Raw genomic sequence first — 26741 nt, forward strand, 5'->3', positions numbered from 1 at the left:
TGTGCACCTTAGCAGCCCTGCTCTTAGTAAAGTGTAGCATTTTCAAATAGAGTGTATTTTCCTTTGTTGTGTATGATAGGTTCTATCCATTCTGAGCTGCATGCCAATTACTAATTTTATTAGAGCTTAGATTACAAAGTTGCTTAAGTTTTTTGCTATATGCCCCAACAATTTTCCTATACACCTTATTCTCAACACGAGACTCTACAGAGTACAAGGTTTTCAGGAGCGCACATATACCATTATAGCAGAAATGCCTATACCACTCAGAAAACCTGAGTTCACTAACATGACTCTGTTATATAAAGCTGTATGGCATGACTTAGAAGAGATATACAAGGTACCCTCCTCTACTACCGTTTCTTACTGCTTAGGTCAGGTAAGTAACCACAACGAGAATAGCAAAGGAAAATAAATCCAGACCAACCAATAACACAAATAGCAAGGCACAACCTACCTACAGTGGAGACGGTGGAGCCAGCCTCATCCAGCACATCCACCGATTCTGCCAGCTGGAGCTGGATTTTTGGCACAACCGTAAGAATAGCCAGGACATCCAAAGCAAAGCGCACAGTGTCATTCCTGGACAGGAAGAAGAATTAGTCAAAGGGAAATAGTATACAGCCACAAGAAACAACATAGTTAAAAAAAGAGGAACAGAGAGAGGATCAGAACTACTACCTTGTGGCTCTGTCCTTAACCAATAACATCAAGAAGATTTCTAAATCACCATGACATTACTTGCAAGAAACATGGGGATGAAATTTTCACCTATCAAACTGCTAATATTACAAAGAATAATTCCCAATGCTGGTAACAATGTAGAGACAAATGTTCACAAACTTTTGGTTGGGGGAAAAATTAGGACACCCTTTTTAGAAAATAATCTGGAAATATAAAACAAGACTCTTAAAATGTTCATAACCTTTGGTCCAGGAATTTCAACTCTTGGAATCTGGCCTAAGAAAATAATCAGACATACAAACAAGTATTTATGTATTAAGATGTCCATTATCACATCATTTAAAAGAATAGCAAAAGAATTAGAAAATCCACCTAGACAATAGGAATACATGTGTTAGTTATGATACCCTCATATGATATTCTGCAGGTACTGACAACTATTTTCAAAGAACTCTTATTAAAGGACAAGGGGAAAGGCTCAAAATACAACATTAATAAAATAAAAAATGTTAGATATAAAATTTTAAATGTGACTATACCAAGTACTGGCAAGAAGGTAGAGAAATGGAAATTCCCTATGCCAGTTATGGGAGAAGAAAATGGTATAATCATTTTCTAAGCCCTTTGGCAACATCCAATAAAAAAGAAATGCAGAAGCCCGACAATCCATCTTGTATACATCATATCCTCTAGAGATTCCAAAAGGAGGTTCATGGTACCATTCATTTTAAAGCAAAAAATAAAAATAAAAACCCACAACAAACATTAAATGTTCATCAACAGAATAAATTGTAGATAGAAATACAAGAGTTCAAATAAATAACACATATAAACTTCAAAAACATAAGAGAAAAAAATTTGCAAAAGATGCATGCAGGATAATATTTATATACCTTAAAAGATACAAAAGGGTACTATATTTTTGTTTATGTATACACAAATGTATAGTATAAATACACGAATGGAAAGAATGCACTTCAAATTCATAAGACTGGTCACTCTGGGGAGGCAGAAAATGTAAAGGAACTCAGAAAGAAGCAAATAAAGCAACATGCCAAACCTGGGTATGAAGTAGTTATATTATTCTCTGTACCTTTCTATATTTTGAAATATTTCATTAAAAAAGATGAATATGATTACTATAATCTGTTATGTACATTTACATACATTATAGAAAAGAAGATTGTGAAAAATTTAAGTGGCTAAAAGTAATTTTCTCTTTATATAAGGCTTTATATATATTCTAAGCAGAAATTATTAAATTTTATCTTTAAAAATAAACTTTTAAAGGACATATTCCAAACATGTTTACTTTTTCTTAATAATCCACATAAGGATTTACCAATCCAAAATGTATTTATAACCTTCCTCATTATCTTTTGAGCTCTCATCACCTTTTAAACAAAATTCTCAAAGTAAATATAATAACCTCCAGCGGTTCTTAAAGTGTGGTTAGGGAACCTTGGGGGTTTCCTTCAGAAGGTCCTGTGATATAATAGCTATTTTCATAATAATACTAAGATGTTATTTCCCTGTCCCATCTCATGAGTGGATGGTAGTATTATCCAGAGGCTATGTCATATATGATATCACAAAAGATTGAATATAAAAGTAAATATGACAGAGTAAGCCAGACATTTTTAAAACTTGCTCAAATCATTTGGTTTTATTTTGGAAATTTTTCATAAAAAATGCTAACATGCAATAAGGTTCATATTATTTTTAAATAAGTTCATAAAAATAAATATTTTCACATTTTTCTCAGCTTTAATTTCTAATGTGATAAATATCACTAGATATAACACAAAAACAAAAGCTCTTTGAGGTTCTCAATAATTTTTTTTTTTTTTTTTAATCCTCACCCGAGGACATTTTTCCATTTTTTTTTGTTCAGGTAGAGTGGGAGAGAGAAACAGAGAGAGAGAGAGAGAGAGAAACATCGATGTGAAAGGGACACATCGAGTGGCTGCCACCCGCACGACTAACCAGAGCCGGGGACAAACTGCAACCGAGGTACGTGCCCTTAGCGGGAACCGAACCCGGGTCTCTCAGGACTGCAGGCCGACGCTTTAACCGCTGAGCCAAACTGGCCAGGGCAATAATTTTTAATATAGGAAATTGGTTATAAGATTTAAAAAAAAAAAAAGTATATGCTCTAGCCAGTTTGGCTCAGTGGTTGAGCGTCGACCTGTGGACCAGAGAGTCCCAGGTTCGGTTCCTGCTAGGGGCACGTACCACAAAAAAAAAAAAGTATGAAAATGGCTGCTCCAAAACTTTCCCCCTAGATTTAATATCCCGGGATTTAGCAAACAAGCTATATGCACCATAAATAAGTCTCTCATCTTTATGGCAGTGGATGGATAGGGAAGGTCAAGAACCACTATATATATGAACTTTATTTTATTTTCTCTTCAGACTCCATTTTTACCAAAATATAGTTTTAATTATTTTTCCACAGTCCTCCTACAGAACCCACCGAACCTCCTGATTCCATCAGCTGTCCTCTCTGAGCCTCATTCTGCTATGCTCTGAGTGCTTTTAGCTGAACTGTGAAAATCACAACAAAAGCAAAAAATAGTTTTATGTGCAATTAAAGTAAACATTATATATATGATTGCCAAGCAGTAGAGATATTTAAAGTCTAAGTACCAAAGAATACTGGACTCCAGTCTCGAGATAGGATTTCAACCCCTACCTCTGCAGGTGTCGCCATGTGTATCGTGTAACTTCTCAGAGTACAGATGCTGACCCCTGCCAATGTGCAGTTATAATCACCAAGACCATAAATATAAACAAACATTCTGTAAATTAAAAAAGGTATCATCATGCTTACTCTAGTTTTTCAGATTTGAGCCCAAAATTTCAATTCAGTTCACCAAATGTTTGTTAAGGGTATACTATGTGAAAACCATCAACTTCAGCAGAAAGCAAAATCTAATTTCCTTTGAAACCCCTCTCTGGTCCCACCTTGCATAATAGGTCTTCCAATTGCAGGCAATAGAAATAAGCTGCAACAAGAGTTGGACACAAGAAAGTTTGAGGAAGACTTCAGCAGGTTCCCAGTAGAGCTGTGCCGGGCCATATTCTATCAAAAACTCCATCATTTCCACAATCTGTTCATGAGTATACGAACATGCCTATAAGGAGAGAGACATATTATTAAAGAACTCTATCATCTTCGTGCTATCTTCTCCAGTACAACTCAATGGCCAACAGGTTTTAACAATAAATCTAAGTAATAATAGCTTTAAAATTCCACAATCCTTCAGTCAATAGCCCACATGTGAAAAAATGAATATGTTTAATCGTTCATTTATAACTGGACTTATAATACATTCTGTCCAAAAAGATAACAGTGTGTTCAATTTGTCAATTCACGTATTTCACAGCTTAAGAAAAAGAGGTACCATGTAAAATAATCTTTCAACTTGTGATTTTTAAAACATGCAGATACTAACCTTCATCCCAAAACATATCAAGTCCAAAAATGATACAGAAGTGGAGTTATAGATGCACCCTTTCATAAATCTCACACAGGAAGTAAAACATCTAGCACTTTTCATAAAAGGCAGCCCTTTTACACACACTTCATGTTTCAGTTCTAGTATCCCAGAGAAGTAGCAATTCACAACTGGGAATAAAATGAATCCTGGAAATCCACCCACTGCATCCATTTTCAGGTATTCTGCCTCCAGAAAGGACAAGTATAATCCAACACTGTACACCCTGCAATGACTCCACTGATCTGAATGTGAGTTTCAGATCCACAATTGCTACAGAGTGTGCTAACACCAGTCCCTTTTAATAAGATCCTCTCACCTTATACGGGGGTTGAGGATGGACAAGAATGCCACCTTCAGTCCTCTGAAGTGACTGCTTCACTTGTTCCAATTTAATTGCCAGGTGAGCCTCAAAGTACTTGCGCAAGGCCATGCAGGTATGTTTCCCAGTTTGGCGGCTAGCAAATATTTCATCATCACTCAGAAGTGCACCCTGATCTTCCAAATTTAGAATCTCCAAAGTACTGATCTATTAAGAAAAAAGCAAAAGAATGGGACAAAGGCAGGGTGGGGTGGAGGAAGGTGAGACAACAAATAGGGAGAGAAAAGTAAAAAGAGGAAACAGATTTCTAAACTTTTATGTTCAACAAGACTGACAACTAACAAAGGACATCTGTCCATACATGCTAAGAGTAACTTTATGAAAGCAAACCATTAAACCCGTATTAAAAATTACATAGCCTTCAATCCTGTTTAAAGACAGATAGGCACAAAACTTTTTGCTTTCAGAAAGATCAAGATTATTGACAGCAATGCCCCCTATATAATTACTAAATAATTACTAAATTCAAGGCATGTCTATAATGGTACAGAGTCCTCTAAACACTTCAAAGAAAGAGAAAGTTGTCACTAAAGGGGGAAAAAAAGACTTCATCTCCAAAAAAAGATAGGAAACTTCCTCCAGTAAGAAGCTTCCTCTCCTCAATGCTGCTGAAAGGCAGTCAAGACTAGCAGGACCTCTACTCCTTGCAAAGAGAAGCCAATGAAGAACCTCACCAAGTTCACCAGTCGACGAAGACCGTCATAGCGGTCAAAGAGCTCCAACACAGCTCGGAAGGAGAAGCAGATTGAGAAAAACATGGTAGCATGGCAGCATCCTGAGGCATGAGAACATTCCATTAACCACAGTGTATAGTTCACCACATCAGACAGAACATTGTGGGGATGCATGCAAACCTGAAAAATATAAAAAATAAGACAATTATTAAAACAACAATGAGGTATCACCTCACACCTATCAGAATGGCTGCCATCAACAAATCATCAAACAAGTGCTGGTGAGGGTGTGGAGAAAAGGGGACTGTAGTACATTGCTGGTGGGAATGCAGACTGGTGCAGCCACTATGGAAAACAATATGGTGTTACCTCAAAAAATTAAAAATTGAACTTCCATTTGACCTAGTGATCCCACTTCTAGGAATATACCCTAAGAAGCCTGAAACACCAATCAGAAAGAATATGTACCCCTATGTTCATAGCAGCACTATTTATAATAGCTAAGATATGGAAACAGCCCCAGTGTCCATCAGTAGATGAATGGATAAAAAAACTGTGGTACATATACACAATGGAGTACTATGCAGATGTAAGAAAGAAAGATCTCTTGTCCTTTGAGATGACACGAAGGGACCTGGAGAGCATTATGCTAAGCCAAACAAGCCAATCAGAGAAAGACAAATATCACATGATCTCACTTATTTGTGGAATATAATGAACATAACATTCTGAGGAACGGGGTAGTCCCAGAGACGTGGAAGTGGGGTACAGACTGACAATCCCCTGAAGAGGGGTTGGGGGGGGAGATAAACCACAGAACTTATATGCATGTATGTATGAACAATGGACATGGACAACAAAGGTGGGGACAGAGTGGGGAGGGAAGGGAAGGGGGAAATCAGTGGGTGAAAAAGGGGAAACATCTGTAACAAAAATTAAGTAAGTAAATAAATAAATAAAAATAAGACAATTAAAATTTGGGGAGAGTAAGGAAACCTTTCAAAACGGCAAAAATTTCACTTGTGTCAATAGATATTGCACAATAATCATTCCTGGTCAAGTCATTCTGAGTTTAAAGCTTAAGTCACAAATGAAATTTGATAACAATCTATTCCAAACCTGAAAACAACTCCCATTTTGATAAATATTTAAATTGGACCTATACTTACAAATTTTGCAAATATTTACATTCTTTAATGCTCACAATGTGCTCTGTTGCACAGGTATTAGGATTCCCACTTAACAGATGAAGAGACGGCTCAGAGAGACAAGGGACTTACTTCCTCAGGGTGATAAAAGCAGCTGAGCCTTCTGATACCAAAGTCTGCAAGTTTAACACCCATTCACTCACTGATTCATTCACACACATTCTGTGGGGCAGACAAGGATTTCTAACACACTGCCCAGGTTTGCTTGGTACTTTCTATCCTAGCCATAACTGCTTTTGTATATACACACACATTATTAGGTTACCATTCTTACTTTTTTTTTTTTTTTGCATTTATCTTGAGATACAGGGAGAGAGAGAGAGAGAGAGAGAGAGAGGGAGAGAGAGAGAGAAACATCAATGTGAGAGAGACACATGGAGTGGCTGCCACCCACACAACCCCACCCAGGGCCGGAGACAAACTGCAAGCGAGGTATGTGCCCTTAGCGGGAACCGAACCTGGGACTCTCTGGTCAACGGGCCAACACTGTAACTGCTGAGCCAAACCAGCCAGGTGTAGGTTACAATTCTTAAAAGACTATATACCCTTTCATAATGTTGATCTCAAGAGAAAAAATAAATAAAATTAGAACACTACCTTATTAATAAATATGCAAAGATGAATAAAGACATAGCTCCAAAAGAATTTACCAACCTTACTCTACCGAAAGAGCCATACCACAAAGAATATTAGAAAAATGTTTCAGGCATAGAAAAGACAATAAACTCCCCTAGGGGGTGTCTGGGGACCCATTACTTTTCAAATGTACAATCTACTTATACCATTTTAAAATCAGTAAATTAGAAAGTCTAAACTGGAGCCCTGGACAATTTGGCTCAGAAGTTAGAGCATCAGCCTGCGGACCAAAGGGTCACAGGTTCGATTTCTGGTCAAGGGCACGTACATGAGTTGCAGGTTCAATCCCTGGTCCCAGTCGTGTAGGAGACAACCAATCGATGTGGTTCTCTCCCATTTATGTTTCTGTCTCCCCCCCACACCCACCCCCACACCACACCTCCCTTCCACTCTATCTAAAAATTCAATAAAGCCCTGGCTAGTTTGGCTCAGCAGTTAGAGCGTTGGCCTGCGGTCCAGAGAGACCTGGGTTCGGTTTCCGCTAAGGGAGCGTACCTCAGTTGCAGTTTGTCCCCGGACCTGGTTGGTCATGCGGGTGGCAGCCACTCGATGTGGCCCTTTCATGTTGATGTTTCTCTCTCTTCCTCTCTCTCCCTCCCACTTTATCTGAACAAAAAATGAAAAAATGTCCTCGGGTGAAGATGAAAAAAAAAAAAAAATCCATAAAAAAATATCCTCGGGTGAAGATTAACAAATAAAGGTCTAAACTAGAAAAACAGAAGAACCAGACTGGGAGCCTGTGGAGCCCTGAGAAGTAAAATGATTTTACTATCTCCACTACAAACTATCTGTTAGCAAACACAAAGCATCATCTGTTGTTTTTACAATAAACTGACTAAAACCCAACTATTGTGGCTCAGTGGTTGAGTGTTGACCCATGGACCAAGAGGTCACTGGTTCGATTCCGGTCAGGGCACATGCTCAGGTTGCAGGCTCAATCCCCATGGGAGTGTGCAGGAGGCAGCCAATTAATGTCTCTCTCTCATTGATGTTTCTATCTCTCTCTCCTTTCTTCTCTCACTAAAAATCAATAAAAACATACTTTAAAAATAAATAAATAAATAATGCAACATATAAATCCACTGGAAAAAGCCTCAAGACTAATCATAAGGTAACAGAAATGGCAAAACTAAATAAAACCCCAATCCAGCTTGCTTTTTTCCCCAAGAGAGTCAGGAATAAAAAGACCTTTCCTAAACAATTTTACAATTTTAGAAAGCTTTGACAGGACATTCAGGCTCCTTGCTTCTTTCATTAACATTTGCTCCAACTGCCCAGCCAGTGTGGTTCAGTGGACTGAGCACTGTCCCATGGACAGAGGTCAGTTTGATTCCCGGTCAGGGCACATGCCCAGGTTGCAGGCTCGATCCCCAGTAGAGGGTGTGCAGGAGGCAGCCAATCTGATGTTTCTCTCTCACGTAAATATCTCTATCTCTCCCTTCCACTCTCTCTAAAAAATCAATTAAAACATTTTTTTTTAAATTTACTCCAATTGGCCCTAGCTGAGTAGTTCAGTTTGTTAGAGCGTCGTCCCAATAAGTCAAGGTTTCAGGTCGAGGCACATACAAGTACCAACCAATGAATGCATAAATAAGAACAAATCAATGTTTCTTCCCCACCCCATCCCCCATCTCTGTCTGTCTCTCCCTCTCATGCTTTAAAATTCAATGGAAAAAATATCCTCAGGTGAGGATAAACCAAAAAATAAAACAAATAATTTTTTTAAAAAATTTTTTATTCTTTGATTTTAGAAAAAGAGGAAGAGAGGGGGAGAGAGAAAGAGATAGAAACATCAATGAGGTAACATTGACTGGCCACCTCCTGCATGCCCCCACTGAGGATTTGGCCCACAACCTGCACATATGCCTTGACCAGGAATTGAACCAGCAACCTCTTGGTGCATAGGTCAACACTCAACCACTGGGCCACACCAGCCGGGCATAAACAAATAAATAAAATTTTTAATGTACTCCTATTCATTTTTTTCTTATCCAAAAGTTATTCTATGAATATGCTAGACTGTCCCCTGACCCAATCCCATTCCCATACACCTGAAAGAACTGCACTTACTCTTTCCATGGCATCCTGGTTATAGGACAGGTAATACAAGCACATGGATACACCAGTTGCAGCCATAGAGGGGCGAGGAATTTCCAGTAATTTCTGTACTCCACCATGTGCAACAAATTCTGTGGCAAACTTGTTATGGAGCAGGAGAGATGCTAGGTGCTAAACAAAAAAGACACATGTTACCATGGAACAATCTAGAACAGTGATTTTCACTAGTGTGCCACAAGAATTTTTAAAACATGCAATACCTGACTATATAGTCAAAGGCAATGACCTCTTTTCCCTTAAGATTCTTAAATTAAAAAATGACAACAGCAACACAATAATAGCTGTCCAGTGTGAATGAATTAAAACTATACCTATCTTTGTCAGATCAGCAAAAAATATATTTTTGATTTGCCACATAATTTTAGTAATTAGTTTGTGTGTGCCACGAGATGTAAAAGATTGAAAATCTCTGATCTAGAAAAATCACAATCAATTCACAAAATACTAAATTAAGCTGCTAAATACAAGGAATCCTCTGAAATAGAAAACCACTCCTTCATAACAGAAGTAAAACATATAGTGCTTAAGGGAAACAAAAAAATACTACAGGATGCCCTTCCAAAATAGGTTTTCATAAAGATGCAAAACATGAAATGAAAAATACTGCTGTAAGTAATGATATAATCCTACAACCATTTTATTACCTAGCTTCCCAAAGGATTTTGGTAATCTTCCCATTTTAATCCTTTTAAACATAATCAGCTGTATGTTCTACCTTTGGTTCAATCACTGACTCATCATCTAATAAAACTCCAACATTTGCTTTGATTTACATTGATCCTAAATATATCCCCAAAGAACAATCTTCAGCAAAACTAGTACACTTTTAGGACTAGTAAGAATACACTTTAAATACATTTTAAAGTTTATCTTTTGAGTTTTGTTAACTTCCTAGTTAATTCCCACTAGCCTCTCTGGGTGGACCCTATCTTCTGGGCAATTTTAAGGGCAGGGAGTGCAATGCAAGCAGCAGGCTGCTTAATGACTCTGAAACCAGGCCAATGGGGAGAGGCTTTGGGAGAGCTGGAGCTCCCTCTCCTGTTTCTCATGCTAAGGTGTCATCCAGGTGACAACCCAGGCACAAGACACAGATAAGAAGATAATGCAGATTTACAATTACACGATTTGATACCTGTATGGATCTTGCCAAGGTCAGTGGCAAAAACAGCAGATATGTGTACTCTCTTCAGAAGTTCTCCCAACACCCACTCAGATTAATCCGTATAGTAATTCAAATCCCTTCCCTTTATACTGTTTTTGGTGTTACACAAACCTCTATCTACCACACTCCCACCCAGTCCTTCCCCCCAAAAGCAGCTACACCTTGTATGGTTCCTTTCTAACAATTAGGCCACTATGTGTGGTCTTTCTCATGTCACTACCACGAAGTGGCAGCTCCACCGCCGGGACAGGTATGTGGGGAGACAGAACAAGCAGGCTCAACTTTTATCAAGCATCTTAATTCTGTTTGGCTCAACGCACTCACATGGGCAAAGATACTATTTTCTTTCCTTATATTGTATCTCCACATAAAATCTAGTTCAATTTACTAATTTCAACTGTCTCTTCTCTTACATAACTGAGTCTTCCTTTTGAACAAACAGTACACACATCTTTTCACACTTTTATTTCCCTATAAGGAAGATCTCTCTTGAAATTTTCCGTTTATCCTTATTTCATTTTCTTTAATCCCATATATGACTTTTTGTGGAAATAGTTGAATAACAAAACCTGTTATAATTCCTCATACAAAAGTTGCCCTGGCTGGTTTGGCTCAGCAGTTGGAGCGTCGGCCTGCAGTCTCGAGAGACCCGGGTTCAGTTCCTGCTAAGGGCATGTACCTCAGTTGCAGTTTGTCCCCGGCCCTGGTTGGTCGTGCAGGTGGCAGCCACTCGATGTGTCCCTTTCATGTTGATGTTTCTCTCTCTTCCTCTCTCCCCCTCCCACTCTACCTGAACAAAAAATGGAAAAATGTCCTCAGGTGAGGATTAAAAAAAAAAAAAAAAAAGCTTATAGAGCCCTGGCCAGTTTGGCTCAGTGGTTAGAGCGTTGGCCTGCGGTCCAGAGAGACCCGGGTTCGGTTCCCACTAAGGGCACGTACCTCGGTTGCAGTTTGTCCCCAGCTCTAGGTTGGGTTGTGCGGGTGGCAACCACTCAATGTATCCCTTTCATGTCGATGTTTCTCTCTCTCTCCCTCCCACTCTATCTGAACAAAAAATGGAAAAATGTCTTCGGGTAAGGATTAAAAAAAAAAAAACCTATAGAAATAGCAACTGCCCAAATCCCTTCTTCCACTCTCTCCTATTCCTGGGCCACTGGAGACAACTGTGACCTCCAACTATATCCCATGGTTCAAAGTACAACAGTACAATCATGAGTTGATACACACACACATCTCACGCACAGGGATATACATTACTCCAATATATGTATGACCTCCTCCAAATTTAAAATTTCTAAGGTTTTAAAGGCAAATTTCACATTTCTATTTCATTTCCATATACTCTGAAACAATGTTATCCAATGCAGCAGTCATTGACCACATATGCTAGTTAGAGTAACACTAATTAAAATTAAGAAATGCAGCACCTTCGTGGCACTAGCTACATTTTAAGTGCTCACATGAGCTAACAGCCAGTGTACTGAACAGCACAGATGTAGAACATTTCTATTATCACAGAAAGTTCTACTGGACAGCAAAGCTCTGGAATATCAAGATTGAAGTTGTGATTTTAAAGACCCAGACAGAGCATTCTCCTTTTTCAGAAGTCTTTTCTGGAAAATACAATTTCTCAGAGAGCAGACCACTCCTTCCTTCCTCTGTGCCCTACAATTTTTTCACAACTTCTGTAATAACAAAAAGAAATCATAAGTTTACATGTTGTCTCTCTTAACCAAACCATAAAAAACAGTCAGTGCACTTATTTAATATTGTCAACATCACAGGATGGTACTTTATTAGTTATCTGTTGAGTAGAACTATGTCAGAGCCCTAATGTTATTCATTCAACTTCTCTCTCTCCCTTCAGATTATCTGAAATATCATAGACATGTATGAACTTAGTGGGCTAGATTTAACCCACCCTCCCATATTTATTTAGCCCCTTTGCAACCTAAGAAATTATTTATCTTTACTGAATTTGGGTCTGCCACTATTTCTTTACTCACTTTCTGATTTATATTTTGTTCACCCTAGATGATCTATCAACATATAATATATAGCTAAGAATTCAGAAAAAGCATTATTGGCTGCCAGAGAGAAAATATAAAAGACAGCATGAGCCCTGGCCGGCTTGGCTCAGCAATTAGAGCATCAGCCTGTGGACCAGAAAGACCCGGGTTCGGTTCCTGCTAAGGGCATGTACCTTGGTTGCAGTTTGTCCCCAGGCCCGGTTAGGGTCATGTGGGTGGCAGCCAGTCTATGTGTCTCTCTCACATCGATGTTTCTCTCTCTCTCCCTCCCCCTCTATCTGAAGATGAATGCAAAAATGTCCTCGGGTGAGGATAAAAAATAAATAAATAAATAAATAAATAAATGGCAGCATGAAATAAGGTCATATACACAATTTTCCATTCCTATTCAGCAACAATAACTGAGGCCATTTCCAGGTCTAGATCCAATTTCTACCTTAACATTCAGTCCTCTAGGACTGACCCCTGAATCTCAGTGAAGGCACTTAGTAAGCTTCATCTCTTCCATCTAAACAAGAATTTTGCCTGGCTTGTGCTCAGTGGTTGGGCATCGACCCATGCACCAAGAGGTTGCCAGTTATATTCCCTGTCAGGGCCCATGCCCAGGTTGTGGGCAAAATCCCAGTGGGGAGCATGCAGGAGGTGGCTGATCGATATTCTCTCTCATTGATGTTTCTATCTCTTTCTCCCTCTCCCTTTCTCTCTTAAATCAATAAAGAAAAAAAAATTTTTTTTTTTAATTTTTCATATGTTCCTATTTTGATATTTCTGGCAATAGAAAGCCCTGAGCAATAAAAACCCAAAGATGCTATATACTAAAACACATAGGCACATCCATGTCAAAATGCTCAGTCACCAAATATTTTTAAGAACTTTACCTTGAGGGCCTCAAACGTAAGTAGGACATCATTAGTTTGTTTCAGGTCAATATAGAACATCATCAACTCGCGTGATCCAAGCTGCATGAATATGGGAAGTAACTGAAATGAAGACCAAAAACAAGTCTTAATGTTTGGCTTTATTTTCACCTATTTTCTATTCCATTATGAGGATAAAAGATGAAAGAAATAAGATACCTCTTCCCTACCTCCTTTATGAAGATAAATAATACAAACACACTTTGATCGAAGAAGCCTTATCAGAAGTGACGTGCATAAAACTTTGCCAGTTTGGAGGTAAACACAGTACTCACCTCCTCCCACAACCATGTCAAAATTACAACTAAACTACAGAACAAACATCCTTCAGATCTGCCTGAAATCAAACTGAATGGAAGTTCCACAACTACGACATTAAAGAAGCCACATCCAGACTGGTAGGAGGGGCGGAGGGGCAGAGGTGCGGACAAGCTGGTCCCACTCTCTCATGTGGCAGACAAAAATCAGGAGGGCGACCTCGGCTGGGCAGGTCCTCCCTCAGGAATGAGGGGTCCCCCTCCTACACCAGGCACCCAGCTCAGGGTTCCAGTGCCAAGAAGAGAAGTCCCCATAACTTCTGACTGTAAAAACCAGCGGGAATTGAGGCTCAGGGAGGCTGAGGCTGCCAGAGTCCCAGGCAGTTCCTCTAAAAGGGCCCACTCATGGACTTACTTGGACCCACTCGCTCCGAGCTCCAGCACAGAGGGGAGGCAGCTTGAAAGGCACCAGAGACATGAGGAAGAACTGGATTGTATGGCATCAGGGAGAGAGGGCTGAAGAGAAAGCTTTCTCCCAGACAGACGTGCTGGCAGAGGCCTTTGTTCCTTTGGTGAGCCGTTCCCGGATGAGGGTGAGGGCGGCAGACCAGCGCCATATCTGGGACTCCAATAACCAGGCTCACACTGTTTGCCCCACCCTGGTGATTCCCTGAGACCCTGCCCCACCCTACTTTTGGGCCCACACAAGCTGTTTTCAGTGTCTTCACTATAGGATTGGCCTGTTTCTGCTCCTGCTTCAGATTTTCCTAAATTCTCTCAAACGAGCAGCATCTGGCCACACCAAGCCCCATACCTCTTGCTCAGTGGCCCAGGTCTGGCACTAGAAGCAGCCAACCTTGGTTTACAGATTGGCTTTCCCTGGGCACCTCCAATCCCAGCACAAGCAGCAGCCATCAGCAGCAGATACCTTTGTGGTTTATGCCTGGTGGCCGCGTGCATAATACAGGTAGTGGATGACCTTGCCCCAGAGCCAGTATATCCAGTGGACAGCTTCAGACCACATCGAAACACCACCACCCAACCACTTCCACAAGTGACACACTCATGGAAGGAACTCAGTGGGTACCAGAGCCCTACTGAAGTAAGCCTTGCTTTGTGTGGTGGGCCCCAGCACAGCTGATCATCCAAGGTAGTCAGAGGCTGGTGTTTAGGGGGCACAGCCAGTCCTTGCAGCTGATCAGCCTGAGTAAAACCCTCCCACTTACATGCCAACAGCAATCAAGACTCAATTACAACAAAAGGTTGTACAGTCCACATGAGGGGTGCACTTCGAGGGCCCAGCTGGGTGACCGGGAAGGCTGTGCCACTGAACCCTACAGAACACCAACTAAAACAGGCCATCCTAGGAAGCCTAGGAGACATAGTAACTCTATCTAATACATAGAAACAAACACAGGGAGGCAGCCAAAACGAAGAGACAAAAAAACGTGTCCCAAATGAAAGAACAGAAAAAAAGTCTAGGAAAAGAACTAAATGAAATGGAGATAAACAATTTAACAAATGCAAAGTTCAAAACACTGCTCATAGTCCGGCCAGTGTGGCTCAGTGGTTGAGCGTCAACCCAAGCACCAAGAGGTCGCCTGTTCGATTCCCAGTTAGGACACATGCCCAGGTTGTGGGCCCGATCCCCAGTGTGAGTCATGCAGGAGGTATCCAAATGATGTTCTCTCTCATCGATGTTTCTCTCTCTCTCCCCCTCGAACTTCCTCTCTCTCTAAAATCAGTAAAGAAAAAAATAAAAATAAAAAGTACAAAACATTGCTTATAAGGACGCTCAATGAACTTAGTGAGAACTTCGAGGAACTTCATGAGAACGTCAAGGAACTTAGTGAGGACCTCAATAGCAAAATAAAGGACCAGTCAGAAATGAAGGATGCACTAACTAAAATAAGAAATAATTTACAGGGAATCAATAGTAGAGTAGGTGAAGCCAAGAAGCAAACCATCAATTTGGAATATAAGGAAGCAAAAAACACCAAATCAGAACAAAAAGAAAAAGAATCCCCCAAAATGAGGATAGTATAAGGAGCATATGGGACAACTTCAAGCGTACCAACATTCACATCATGGGAGTGCCAGGAGGAGAAAGAAAGAGGGCAAGAAATTGAAAATCTATTCGAAAAAATGACAGGAAAGTTCTCTAAAATGGTGAAAGAAACAGACAACAAGTCTAAGAAGCACAGAGTTCAAAATAAGATGAACCCAAAGAGGTCCACACCAAGACACATCATCATCAAAATGCCAGAGGTTAAAGATAAAGAGAGAATCTTAAAAGCAGCAGGAGAAAAGCAGTTAGTTACCTACAACAGAGCTCCCATAAGGCTGTCAGCTGATTTCTCAAAAGAAACTTGACAGGCCAGAAAGGAGTTGCAAGAAATATAAAAGCAAGGACCTACAACCAAGATTACTCTATCCTGCAAAGCTGTCATTTAGAATCAATGGCCATATAGAGTTTCCCAGATAAGAAAAAGCTAAGGAGTTCATCACAAGCAAACCAGTATTATATGAAATGCTGACAGGTCTTCTTGAAGAAGATAAAAAAACATGTTTGGCTCAGCAGTTAGAGCGTTGGCCTGCGGTCCAGAGAGACCCGGGTTCGGTTCCCGCTAAGGGCATGTACCTCGGTTGCAGTTTGTCCCCGGCCCTGGTTGGGTCGTGCGGGTGGCAGCCACTTGATGTGTCCCTTTCACATCGATGTTTCTCTCTCTCTCTCTTCCTCTCTCTCCCTCCCACTCTATCTGAACAAAAAATGGAAAAAATGTTCTCGGGTGAAGATTAAAAAAAACATGAACAATGAAGTGGCAATAAATACATATCAACAATTGAATCTATAAACAAAATGAGCAAGCAGAACAGAAACAGACTCATAGATACAGAAAACTTTTTGTTGCTTGCCAGATGGGAGGGGGGTTGGGTGAAAAAGATGAAGCGATTAAGTACAAATTGGTTGTTAGACTGATAAACCTCAAAGGGAAGAGGAGAGGGAGGGTGGGAAGAGAGAAACCAAAGAACTTATATGCATGTATGCATAACCAACAGACACATACATTAGTGTGGGGAAGGCAGGAGGGGGGGGGGGTGAGACTGGGGAGGAGAGGGTCAAGGGAGTAAAAAAGGTGGGACATCTGTAATACAATCAACAATAAAGATAAGTTTTAAAAAAAAGGGAGAGAGTTTGCCAGTTTGGGGCAAAGACTTTTGTATCAGAGTAAAAACACATCAATGTAGAAAATACTACCATAAAATATCACAGAAATAAACACAGTAATACCAAAGTGTGAACAGTATTCTTCCCAATAAACTTACCTCCTGATATTCTCCTAGAGGGGTCAAATACTGGAGAATAAGTCGCTGTTCAATAGCAGGAGTCATAGGATAAAGAGTGTAATTGGTGCCAATCACCCAGGGGGACATTTCTGACCAGCTGCTATTAGACAGCTCAACAAACATACGATCAGGATCCGATGATGAGAAACCCAACTTCTGCTTGGCTTTCCTAAAGCTCTCTCTGTCACCCTGTTTGGCTGACTTGTTTTTCCTCAATCCTCCTTCCTCAGGTTTTGTTGCTGAGTTCACTCTACTACTGGTCTTGTGGCCTGAGTCAAGATGAAAGGAGATCTCCATGTCTCTAGAGGCTTCCTCTTGTTCACCATCCACTACATCGACAGCCATGTCACCATAGTCCATATCCACAGCTTCTTCATCCAGAGGCAAAAGGGGTTCAGAGGAGAGTTTTCGTGGGCTGGGACGCTTGCTTTCCTGCCGCAAAGCCACTTCCTGAAGCTGTAGCTCCCGCAGTCTTCGAAGCACTATTGCTACCTATCAACAGATATTAGAATACAAAGGGTTGTCTTGTCTGCATCTTAATTTAAATGATTCCTAATAAATAAGTTTTATTCCCACTTACAGACAACTAGATATTCATCCAGTTACCCAAATGCCTAGTAACAGTAAAGATTTAGTAAATATGTTTACTTGATTCCAAGAACTTGATGAAATAGGCAACAGCTAAAAGTCTCATTCCCCATAAAATTTCCCAGAGAACCCAAACCAAAAGACCTGCACATAAAACATATCATTCACAACTGATCTCTCGGAATCAAGATTAATTGCACGGACCATCACGCCCAAACAGGCCAACACTAGATATACAGTATTCACAATTTTTTAAGTGTCTTTGAAAATCAAATGTTATTTTTTCAAACTGTACCTAAGTTATATTGTTAGACACCGTCACCTACATTATACATAATTACATAATCTGTCTTTCAAGTTCACTATTTTTTTCTTTTCCATTTAAGTATTTATTTTGGAGGCCAACCTTAAATGTAGTATTGTGCTTACTTTTAAAAAGAGAGAGGGATTAGGTGGGCAATTTAGTTTAAACTGCATTTTAAAAAGAATGCTGGGTGAGCCCGCTGATGTAGCTCACTGGTTGAACGTTGACCCATGCACCAAGAGGTCTCAGGTTCCATTCCCAGGGAAGACACATGCCCATGTTGTGGGCCAAATCCCCAGTGGAGGGCATGCAGGAGGCAACCAATCGATGTTCTCTCTCATCGATGTTTCCATCTCTCTCTCCCTCTCCCTCCTCTCTCTCTCTAAAATCAGTAAAAAAAAAAAAAAAAAAGTAATCTTGAAATGCTGTAATTACAGGTACTCTCCAGTATAAGGTAATAAATAAGATGTACCTATTCAAGTTCAAGTAACAAGAAAAAACTTGTGATTATTCTTTTGCAAAAACTCATTTTTACAGAGTCTTTACCAGCTGTGAATTTTCATCCCTGTAATTGGCAGCAATGTCTTGATTTTCCATAGCACCTCCTAATAGCCCAGTAGAATATGTCCTCAATGGCTGATCAGCCTCTCGGGCCCATTTGAAAAGATTTTCAACAATTCCTTCCTATAGTAAAGGAAATGAAATAGTACAATTCAGAAGAAAACCTATTTTCATAAATAAGATAGATATAAGCAAAAATTACAGTCCTGTGAAAGAATTTTTAATATTTTAATGGTGGTCGTAAAACTTAAAAATGCAAATAAACTAAATGTCTAACATTAGATGGTTTAATTAAATACATGTGCATCTGTAAAATATAATCCTATCTCGCCATTAAAATTCAAGCTAAAAATCAACAGCCACATAATACAGTCCTACTTCCGATATTAAGACTGAAAAGGTTCCATGTCCAAGTGGGGAACACTAAAAATTCTTTGAAGTTCATAATGAATATTTAACATTATTAATGCTGAAAATTCCTCCATTAAAGAAGTATTCAACTCCATATAGACCAAACTTACCTTTAATTAGTATTTTTATTATGAAATATAATACATATAAACATTTATAGTCCAGCCAAAGAAAATAAAAATCACCTATGATCTACCACCCAGCTTAAGAAACAGAAACCTGCCCTGGCCGGTTTGGCTGAGCGGTTAGAGCGTCGGCCTGCAGTCCAGAGAGACCCAGGTTCGGTTCCCACTAAGGGCACGTACCTCGGTAGCAGTTTGCCCCCCGCCCTGGCTGGGTCGTGTAGGAGGCAACCACTCGATGTGTCCCTTTCATGTCAATGTTTCTCTCTCTCTCTCTCTCTGTCCCTTTCACGTCAATGTTTCTCTCTCTCTCTCTCTCTCTCTCTCCCCCTTCCTGCCTCCCTCCCACTCTATCTGAACAAAATATAAAAAAAAATGTCCTCGAATGAGGATATAAATAAATAAATAAATAAATAAATAAGAAAAAACAGAAACCTCCCATGTGTCCCTCCTTGTCCCATCTGCCTCCTCCCTCCACAAAGGTACCTACATTCCTAACATTTAACAATTTTCTTGTTAAACTTTTGTTTAGTGTTATATGCTTTGAACTATATAAATTGTATGGTACTGTATATATTTTTATGAAACTTAGGTTATTTTACTCAACACTGTTTTTCACATTCATCTATATTATTACATGTAATCGCCACACTTAAATAATAAGAAAGTACTGTGTTTGCAGAAGAGGAAACAAACACAATGAAGTTAAGTAACATCCAAAGTCACAAAATTGGTAAATGGCAGGGCTGGGGTCTGATCCCAGGCAGTGTACCTCTTCACCTTCATATTTTGCTATTTTGTAGCCTTAATTATAAATTATTTTTGTGCAAGCATGTCCCTAGGGTTAAAACCTAGAAACAAAAACTACATCACAGGGTATGTTCATGCTCAACTTTACAGAGACTGCCAAGCTATTTAATAAATAAAAGTGATTGTAACAATTCACATTTCCACCACCAATAAATTTTTTTTCTACATCTTTGTCAACACATAGCCTCTCAGACTTTTTATTTTTTGTAATCTAGTGGGTGTAAAAATAGCATTTCAGCCCGGCCAATGTGGCTCAGTACTTGAGCATTACCCCATACACCAAGAGGTCGCCAGTTCAATTCCCAGTCAGGGCACATGCTCAGGTTGTGGGCCAAATCCCCAGTGGGGGGCACGCAGGAGGCGGCAAACAGATGTTCTCTCTCATTGATGTTTCTATCTCTCTCTCCTTCTCCCTTTCTCTCTAAAATCAATTTAAAAAAAAATTTTTTTTAAATAGCAAATAGAAAAGTATAGAAAATGAAACCAAAAGTTGTTTCTTTGCATAAAACTGACAAACCTTTAGCCAGACTGACCAAGGGAAAAAGAGAGCAGATTCAAATTATTGGATTAAAAAATGAAACACGAAACAGAATTTTACAGAAATAAAAAGAATAAGAAAATACTATGAATTCACATTAAATTATTTTTACAAGGACATTGGACTTCTGGTCTCCTGTACTGGTAGCTAATTGAAGTTTTGTTTTTGTTTTTTTTAATTCTCACCCAAGGACATTTCTGCATTTATCTTCAGATAGAACGAGAGGAAGAGAAGGAGGAAGAGAGAGAGAAAAATTGATGTGAGAGATACACATCGACTGGTTGCCACCCACACAATCCCAAACAGGGCCGGGGACAAACTGCAACCAAGGTAGGTGCCCTTAGCAGGAACCAAATCTAGGACTCTCTGGTCCGCAGGCCGACGCTCTAACCACTGAATCAAACTGGCCAGGGCGCTAATTGAAAATTTTAATATACAATACTGTAAATTATAGCATTAATTCTAATGTTATTCTCTGAAATACTTTGTGGCACCCAAACAGCAAATTCTCATTAAAATAACTTTTTAAATTTTTCTTACTGTCTTGATTTCTACCATTTCTTCTTTAACATATATTACTATCGTAATAAGAAAAAACCATAACAATTATTTTAAGAAAGACAAATCAATATATCACCACTCAACTTAAAAATAAAATAATGACTTTTCTTTTTAGTAAGTACCTTTTCTTGAAACACAACAGCAGTTTCCAGTCCTGGCATGATGTCCAGTAGAAGTCTGCAAGCTGCAGTGTTTAAAGGGGGCTCTCGACTTGTCATCACATATGCATTCACCAGCTGTAAAGAAAAGAAGGAATATCTTTTTTAATCCTCACACGAAGATATGTTTATTGATTTGATAGAGAGAGAGATGTGAGAGAAAACATCAATGAGCCCTGATTGGGGATGGAATCCACCACCTAGGTATATGCCCTGACCAGGAAGTGAACCCACAACCTTTTGGTGTACAGAACAACACTCCAACCAAGCCATCTGTCCAGGGCAAGAAGGAATACTTTTTGTCTAAAACTCAACCCAGTCAAATTAATGAAGTCTAATAAATCCTTAATATAGTCTCACCCCTTGCTTAAGAGGTATTAAAGATTGTATCTAACAATTCCTAATCAAAGCTCTAATTATTATAGTTATGATCCTGCTCAGCCATGATGACATCATATGTAATTTCTTCTGCAACTTTAATGTCAAATTCCCCCAAAACAACTCAGCAACCATAGAAATTAAAGCTCAGAATATCACAAAGAAATCACCCCCAAGCTCATATACTTTTTTTTCAGAAAGATAAAGCAAGAAAAGAGAAGCACCCCCCCCCCATTCACATTCTTGACAGTGGTTATGAAAAAGTGAATTTTTTATTTTCATATATGTAATATATAAATGAATGTATTAATAGAACTTTCCTTTGAGTACTCATCAAAATTTACTGAATCTCTACCATGAAGTGGCATATTGTACTCTGTGCTGGATATACAACAGCAAATGAGATACAGTCCCACCATCAAAGGGTTCATAATCCAACAAAGCTGACAGCTGAGAAAACAAATATTATGAGTGAAGGATGCTACAGAAGCACATAGGAGGCCACACAACCCCTGCATAGGAATCTCAGAAGGCTTAAGAAAGGAAAGATTCCAAGCCAGAACATGCAGAAGTAACTCAGCAGGACTGGGGAGGAAAGAAGGGCAAGAACTAAAAATTGAGAGAACAAAGACCAGAGAGAGATTGGTTACATATACCAAAATAAAAAATTTAAGATTTACTTTGAGGGCAACAGGAAACTTTTAAGCAAGAGGGTGCTGTGATAACTTTCTGCATTTTAGACAGGTTTCTGGGCAGTAAAGTCAAGAATGGGTTAGATGAGGACAACCAAGAGAAAACAGTCAAGAGGCGAGGCTACTGAAGTAACCAAGTGAGAAATGGTAATGGCTAAACCTAGGTCTGGCAACAAAGGCAGAAAGAAGTGGAGAGATTTGTGAAGGTTAAGGGGGAGGAACGATAAGACCACTGAACTAGAGAGTTTGAAGGAATAAAGGATAACTTCTAGCTGGCTAGATAAGGACACCAGTACGGAGTTAGAGAACAAGAGAAACAGATTGTGGAATAAATAATTAGATACACAGAATTCAAGATGCCCATAAGGGATATACAGGTGGGAAAGTCTAGAAAGCAGTTGGAAGTGTATCTGAAGCTGAGAAGATACACTGATGATAGACAAATAAAATGGAAAGTAAAAACAATATAGATAATAATAATAGCTAATACTTACTGAGCCCTCATGAACCAGGTTCTTTGCTAAACACTTTTCATTCTTAATTTCATTCAAGGATTACAAAAACATTTTAAGGTAAGAACTAGATTCAGAAAATAAAACTTAGAGAAGCTTAAGATGCCTAAAGGTCAGTGAACGGTGGAGCTGCAATCAAACTTAAAACACGGTTTCCCCCCCACTACCAAAGCCTATATTCTCAAGCATCATGCCATGCTGCCCCCAAAAACAGCCACACCTTACTGAACAACTACTATGTTTAGGAGTTGCGAGTGAGTGTGAGTGTGAGTGTGAGTGTGTGTGTGTGTGTGTGTGTGTGCATTTCCCCCTCTCATTTACTCAACAGCCCTGAGTTAGAGAAGGCACTTTTCTCTCCCTCCGCATTCCCAATGCACACACACTACAGTGTCAATGCAGAATCACGCCACTTACAGCACTCTTACTTTTCTACTGAGGAACCCAAGAAGACTCCTATATTCCCAAACTCAAAATCACCTTGCCCAAAGATAAGGACAGATGCCTTGGGAGCTCTCACTAATATTCAACTGAACAAAGTACACATCTTTTTTTTTTTTTTAATCCTCATCCGAGGACATTTTTCCATTTTTTGTACAGACAGTGTGGGAGGGAGAGAGAGGAAGAGAGAGAGAGGGAAACATCGATATGAAAGGGACACATCGAGTGGCTGCCACCCGCACGACCAACCAGGGCCGGGGACAAACTGCAACCGAGGTACGTGCCCTTAGCGGGAACCGAACCCAGGTCTCTCCGGACCGCAGGCGGACGCTCTAACCGCTGAGCCAAACCGGCCAGGACCAAAGTACACATCTTGAAAAACTACCTTGGACTTTGATAAGGAGTAAGTCTATGATTACTCTTATTTCACTGAATCAATACCAAATTTAAAAATCTACTCATTCTATTCCCAATGTTGTCAAGGCCTCAGAAGAAAGCAAACTATTTACAAAAAAATAGTAGGTACAGCATCTGCTGATGATAATCTGAAGAAAAGTAAGAAGTGCCCTGGCCGGTTTTGCTCAGTGGTTAGAGCGTCCGCCAGCAGACCAAAGAGTCCCGGGTTCAATTCTGACCAAGGGCACGCACCTCATTTGGGGTTCATCCCCAGCCCCAATTGGGGTCATGCAGGTAGCAATCAACTGATGTCTCTCTCTCACATCGATGTTTCTCTTTCTCTCTCTCTCTCCCTCCCTCCCTCCCTCCCTCCCACTCTGTCTGAAAATAAATGTAAAAATATCCTTGGGTGAGGATTTTAAAAAAATAATTTTTTTTTAAAGAAAAGTAAAAAGCAAACCTACTGCATTCATGAAATCATCATTCTTGAAGAGTATTCTCAGCAGATGGCCCAGCATACACTCTGGATCAGCTCGACCTACCAAAAGAAGAGGGGGTGAACAAACAAAGGAATAAGTAAGTCATCCCAGACAAGCAACTTATAACCTCTATAAAGGCACCCAGGTTGCTATAAGTAGTTTGATTCCCTGTCAGGGCACATGCCAGGATTGTGGGCTCTATCCCCAAAAGGGGGCATACAGGAGGCAGCTCATCAATGTTTCTATTCTCTATCTTCCTCTCTCTAAAATCAATAAAAACATATTATAAAAAATAGAAACAAAAGATTCTTTGATAAATTGGATTTCTTAAGAAACATTCTTTAAAATTAAAAGTGACTACAGCCCGGCCAATGTGGCTCAGTGGTTGAGCGTTGACCCATGCACCAAGAGGCTGTCAGTTCAATTCCCAGTCAGGGCACATGCCCAGGTTGTTGGTCCAATCCCCAGTGGGGGGCATGCTGGAGGTGGCCAATTGATGTCCTCTCTCATCGGTGTTTCTCTCTCTCTCTTTCCCTTCTTCTCTCTCTAAAATCAATAAGGAGAAAAAGAAGTTTAGCCCTGGCCTGTTTGGCTCAGCAGTTAGTGTCAGTCCATAGTGCAGAGAGACCCAGGTTCGGTTCCCCACTAAGAGCACATACCTTGGTTGCAGTTTGTCCCTGGGTAGTATGGATGGCAACCAGTCAAAGTGTCTCTCTCACATCAATGTTTCTCTCTCTCTCTTCCTCCCTCTCTCTCTATCTGAAAGATGAATGCAAAAAAAAAAAAAAGTTTAAAGGCAACTATAAAAACTCACCTTCTTTTCTCATAGGATATTGCCTACATAGCAATGCTGAATTAAATAAACAAGCACTCGACCCAGGCCAGCATCATTAAATGTGTACAAAGTCTACAAATATATACAAAGTGTATACAAAAAAATCAGAAAGGAGCCTAAAACAAAGAAAACCAGTGACTTCCCAGACACAGAAAGGTAGGAAGCACATTTACTTTTGATGGGTGGCCTGGAAAAGACAAGCTCCCTTTCAACTACAACACCAACAGCAGCAGAGATATGTCCTCAAACCTGCAATGGCACCCCAGGCAGGGGGTGGGGGTGGGGTTAGGGTGGGAATCCCACTAAGCAATCATCAACTCTAACGACAAACAGTAACCTTGGCCTTGATTTCCAAGCTCCTGGGGAAAGGAGACCAGGGACCTAGGATCTACTCAACACACAGCCTAAAGGTAAAAAAAAAAATCAGTTAATGGTTGGGAGAATTATTGGTTTGTTTTTAAAACAGATACCAAATATTTTATTTAATCTTTTCGAAACATTAGAGTGAAAAATTTAGTCAAAGGATGAAGAAAAGATGAAAGCTGCTGATAGGAAGTTTTTCCCAAGCTGTAATTAGTATCCCAAAGTAATTCACAAAAAGTTAGAGAATAGTATCATAAAACAAAAGAGAACCTCAGATTACCAACTCTATCTTTAAAAATGATGAAACTAAGACCCTTATGTTAATAGAAAGTATGCCTAATGACAAACACTGCTTAACATAAGAGGCAAGGAGGAAAAAACTCTTTAAATTTCTACTGGGAAAAAAGCCTATCTTTCTGCCTCTCCCTTGTACCTCATCACCATTTCATCCTTCCTAAGGCAGTACCACCAAGCAGGATTATCTCTCTTTTAGTTCTTCTCACAATGCCATACTTTAACATTTTTATTTCACATTCACTTTCATACTTCTTTATGCTCCGATTGCCTTACTGAAAATGTGGGTTAAATAGGCAAACAGTCCTCGGAAGTCACAAGTAGGTATGTCTAGGACAAGGGCAGCAGGTAATATCACATAAACAACTGGACATTCTATCTGAAATGGCTAACTTACATTTGAGAACAAATGTCTAAGTAATAGAATAAACACTGGAACATTTAGGTGGATATACAATGTTCCTATTTTTATAACTCCCACTCATTCTCACCATCTCTCCATATCCAAAATCTCAGTCACTTCTCTCCACAAAGGACTGCTCCCGCTTTTGAGAAAATTTACATGCAGTGTGGACTTAAGCTTTGCCCACTGGTCATCAACCTTATAGAGACCATAAAATGGCAGTCTCAAGTCCCATATAGTATTGTATTAAAGCAAATTCCATACCAAAGCAGGCTGGGTTGTCACAACTCCAATTAAATCAGCCCAAAATAAAACTAAAGTGACATGAGAGAACATATTTAAGCTGTTAAGACACTAAAACAACATCAAGAAGCCTGTTTATTATTCAAGGCTCCAAGTATCTGTTTCATAACAAAAACCAAGGCACCAAATGCATTCTCAACTGTATTTCCCCATCAGTAAAAGAAAAGTTATCACTGTTAAAAAGATAAAAGCATAGAGGATAACACCTTTTGGTTTAAAAGTAAGAAAGAGAAAACATTTTTTTTCCTTTTAAATCTTTGTAATCATACCAAATGAGTCAATAAGGTATATCTATATAATTTAGTTCCTTTAACTTATTAATGTTCTATTTGATCTGTAAATATTATAAATTTTTTCAATTTTTCCTCACTGCTCCCACCTTGAACAATATTTTAACAAATATTAGGTCTTAAAACTTAACATGAAATATGCTATTTCAATTGAAAAATATTTTCTATTAAGCAATCTTCTAAGGAAATGAGAGCCAGGCTTAAGAGAACACAGGTCTCACCAGGATGTCGATCATCAAATGGGTCTGGATCCCCCTTACGATATTCTTCAGTTTCTTTTTCAATCAATTCAGACATCCTATCACAAAGGGAAGACAGGGTCAACTCTAGACAAGCATATAAAAACATGTACCACCACCTACAATAGTCAATTCAACAAAGTATAAAAC

At 39.5% G+C, this 26741-nt stretch overlaps 1 protein-coding gene across 4 annotated transcripts in view; it reads right to left on the bottom strand.

Annotated features, from left to right (window-relative positions):
• DCAF1 (DDB1 and CUL4 associated factor 1) overlaps positions 1-26741 on the bottom strand; it is a 72577-nt gene that overhangs the window by 21656 nt on the left and 24180 nt on the right. For 2 of the 4 annotated variants that reach the window (XM_036266349.1, XM_036266352.1), the window contains exons 3-13: positions 26574-26650; positions 23850-23923; positions 20934-21047; positions 18355-18492; positions 16896-17408; positions 13273-13374; positions 9155-9313; positions 5241-5420; positions 4504-4713; positions 3652-3821; positions 458-582 (exon numbers count right to left, since the gene is read on the bottom strand). In XM_036266349.1, coding sequence (XP_036122242.1) covers positions 458-582; positions 3652-3821; positions 4504-4713; positions 5241-5420; positions 9155-9313; positions 13273-13374; positions 16896-17408; positions 18355-18492; positions 20934-21047; positions 23850-23923; positions 26574-26650 — 1862 coding nt within the window. Of the gene's footprint in view, positions 1-457; positions 583-3651; positions 3822-4503; positions 4714-5240; positions 5421-9154; positions 9314-13272; positions 13375-16895; positions 17409-18280; positions 18493-20933; positions 21048-23849; positions 23924-25036; positions 25104-26573; positions 26651-26741 lie in introns of those variants that run through there. The other 2 variants (XM_036266350.1, XM_036266351.1) reach the window with 2 other exon arrangements.

This window comes from Molossus molossus, unplaced genomic scaffold, assembly GCF_014108415.1.
Source record: "Molossus molossus isolate mMolMol1 unplaced genomic scaffold, mMolMol1.p scaffold_m16_p_18, whole genome shotgun sequence".
Classification (NCBI taxonomy): domain Eukaryota; kingdom Metazoa; phylum Chordata; class Mammalia; order Chiroptera; family Molossidae; genus Molossus; species Molossus molossus.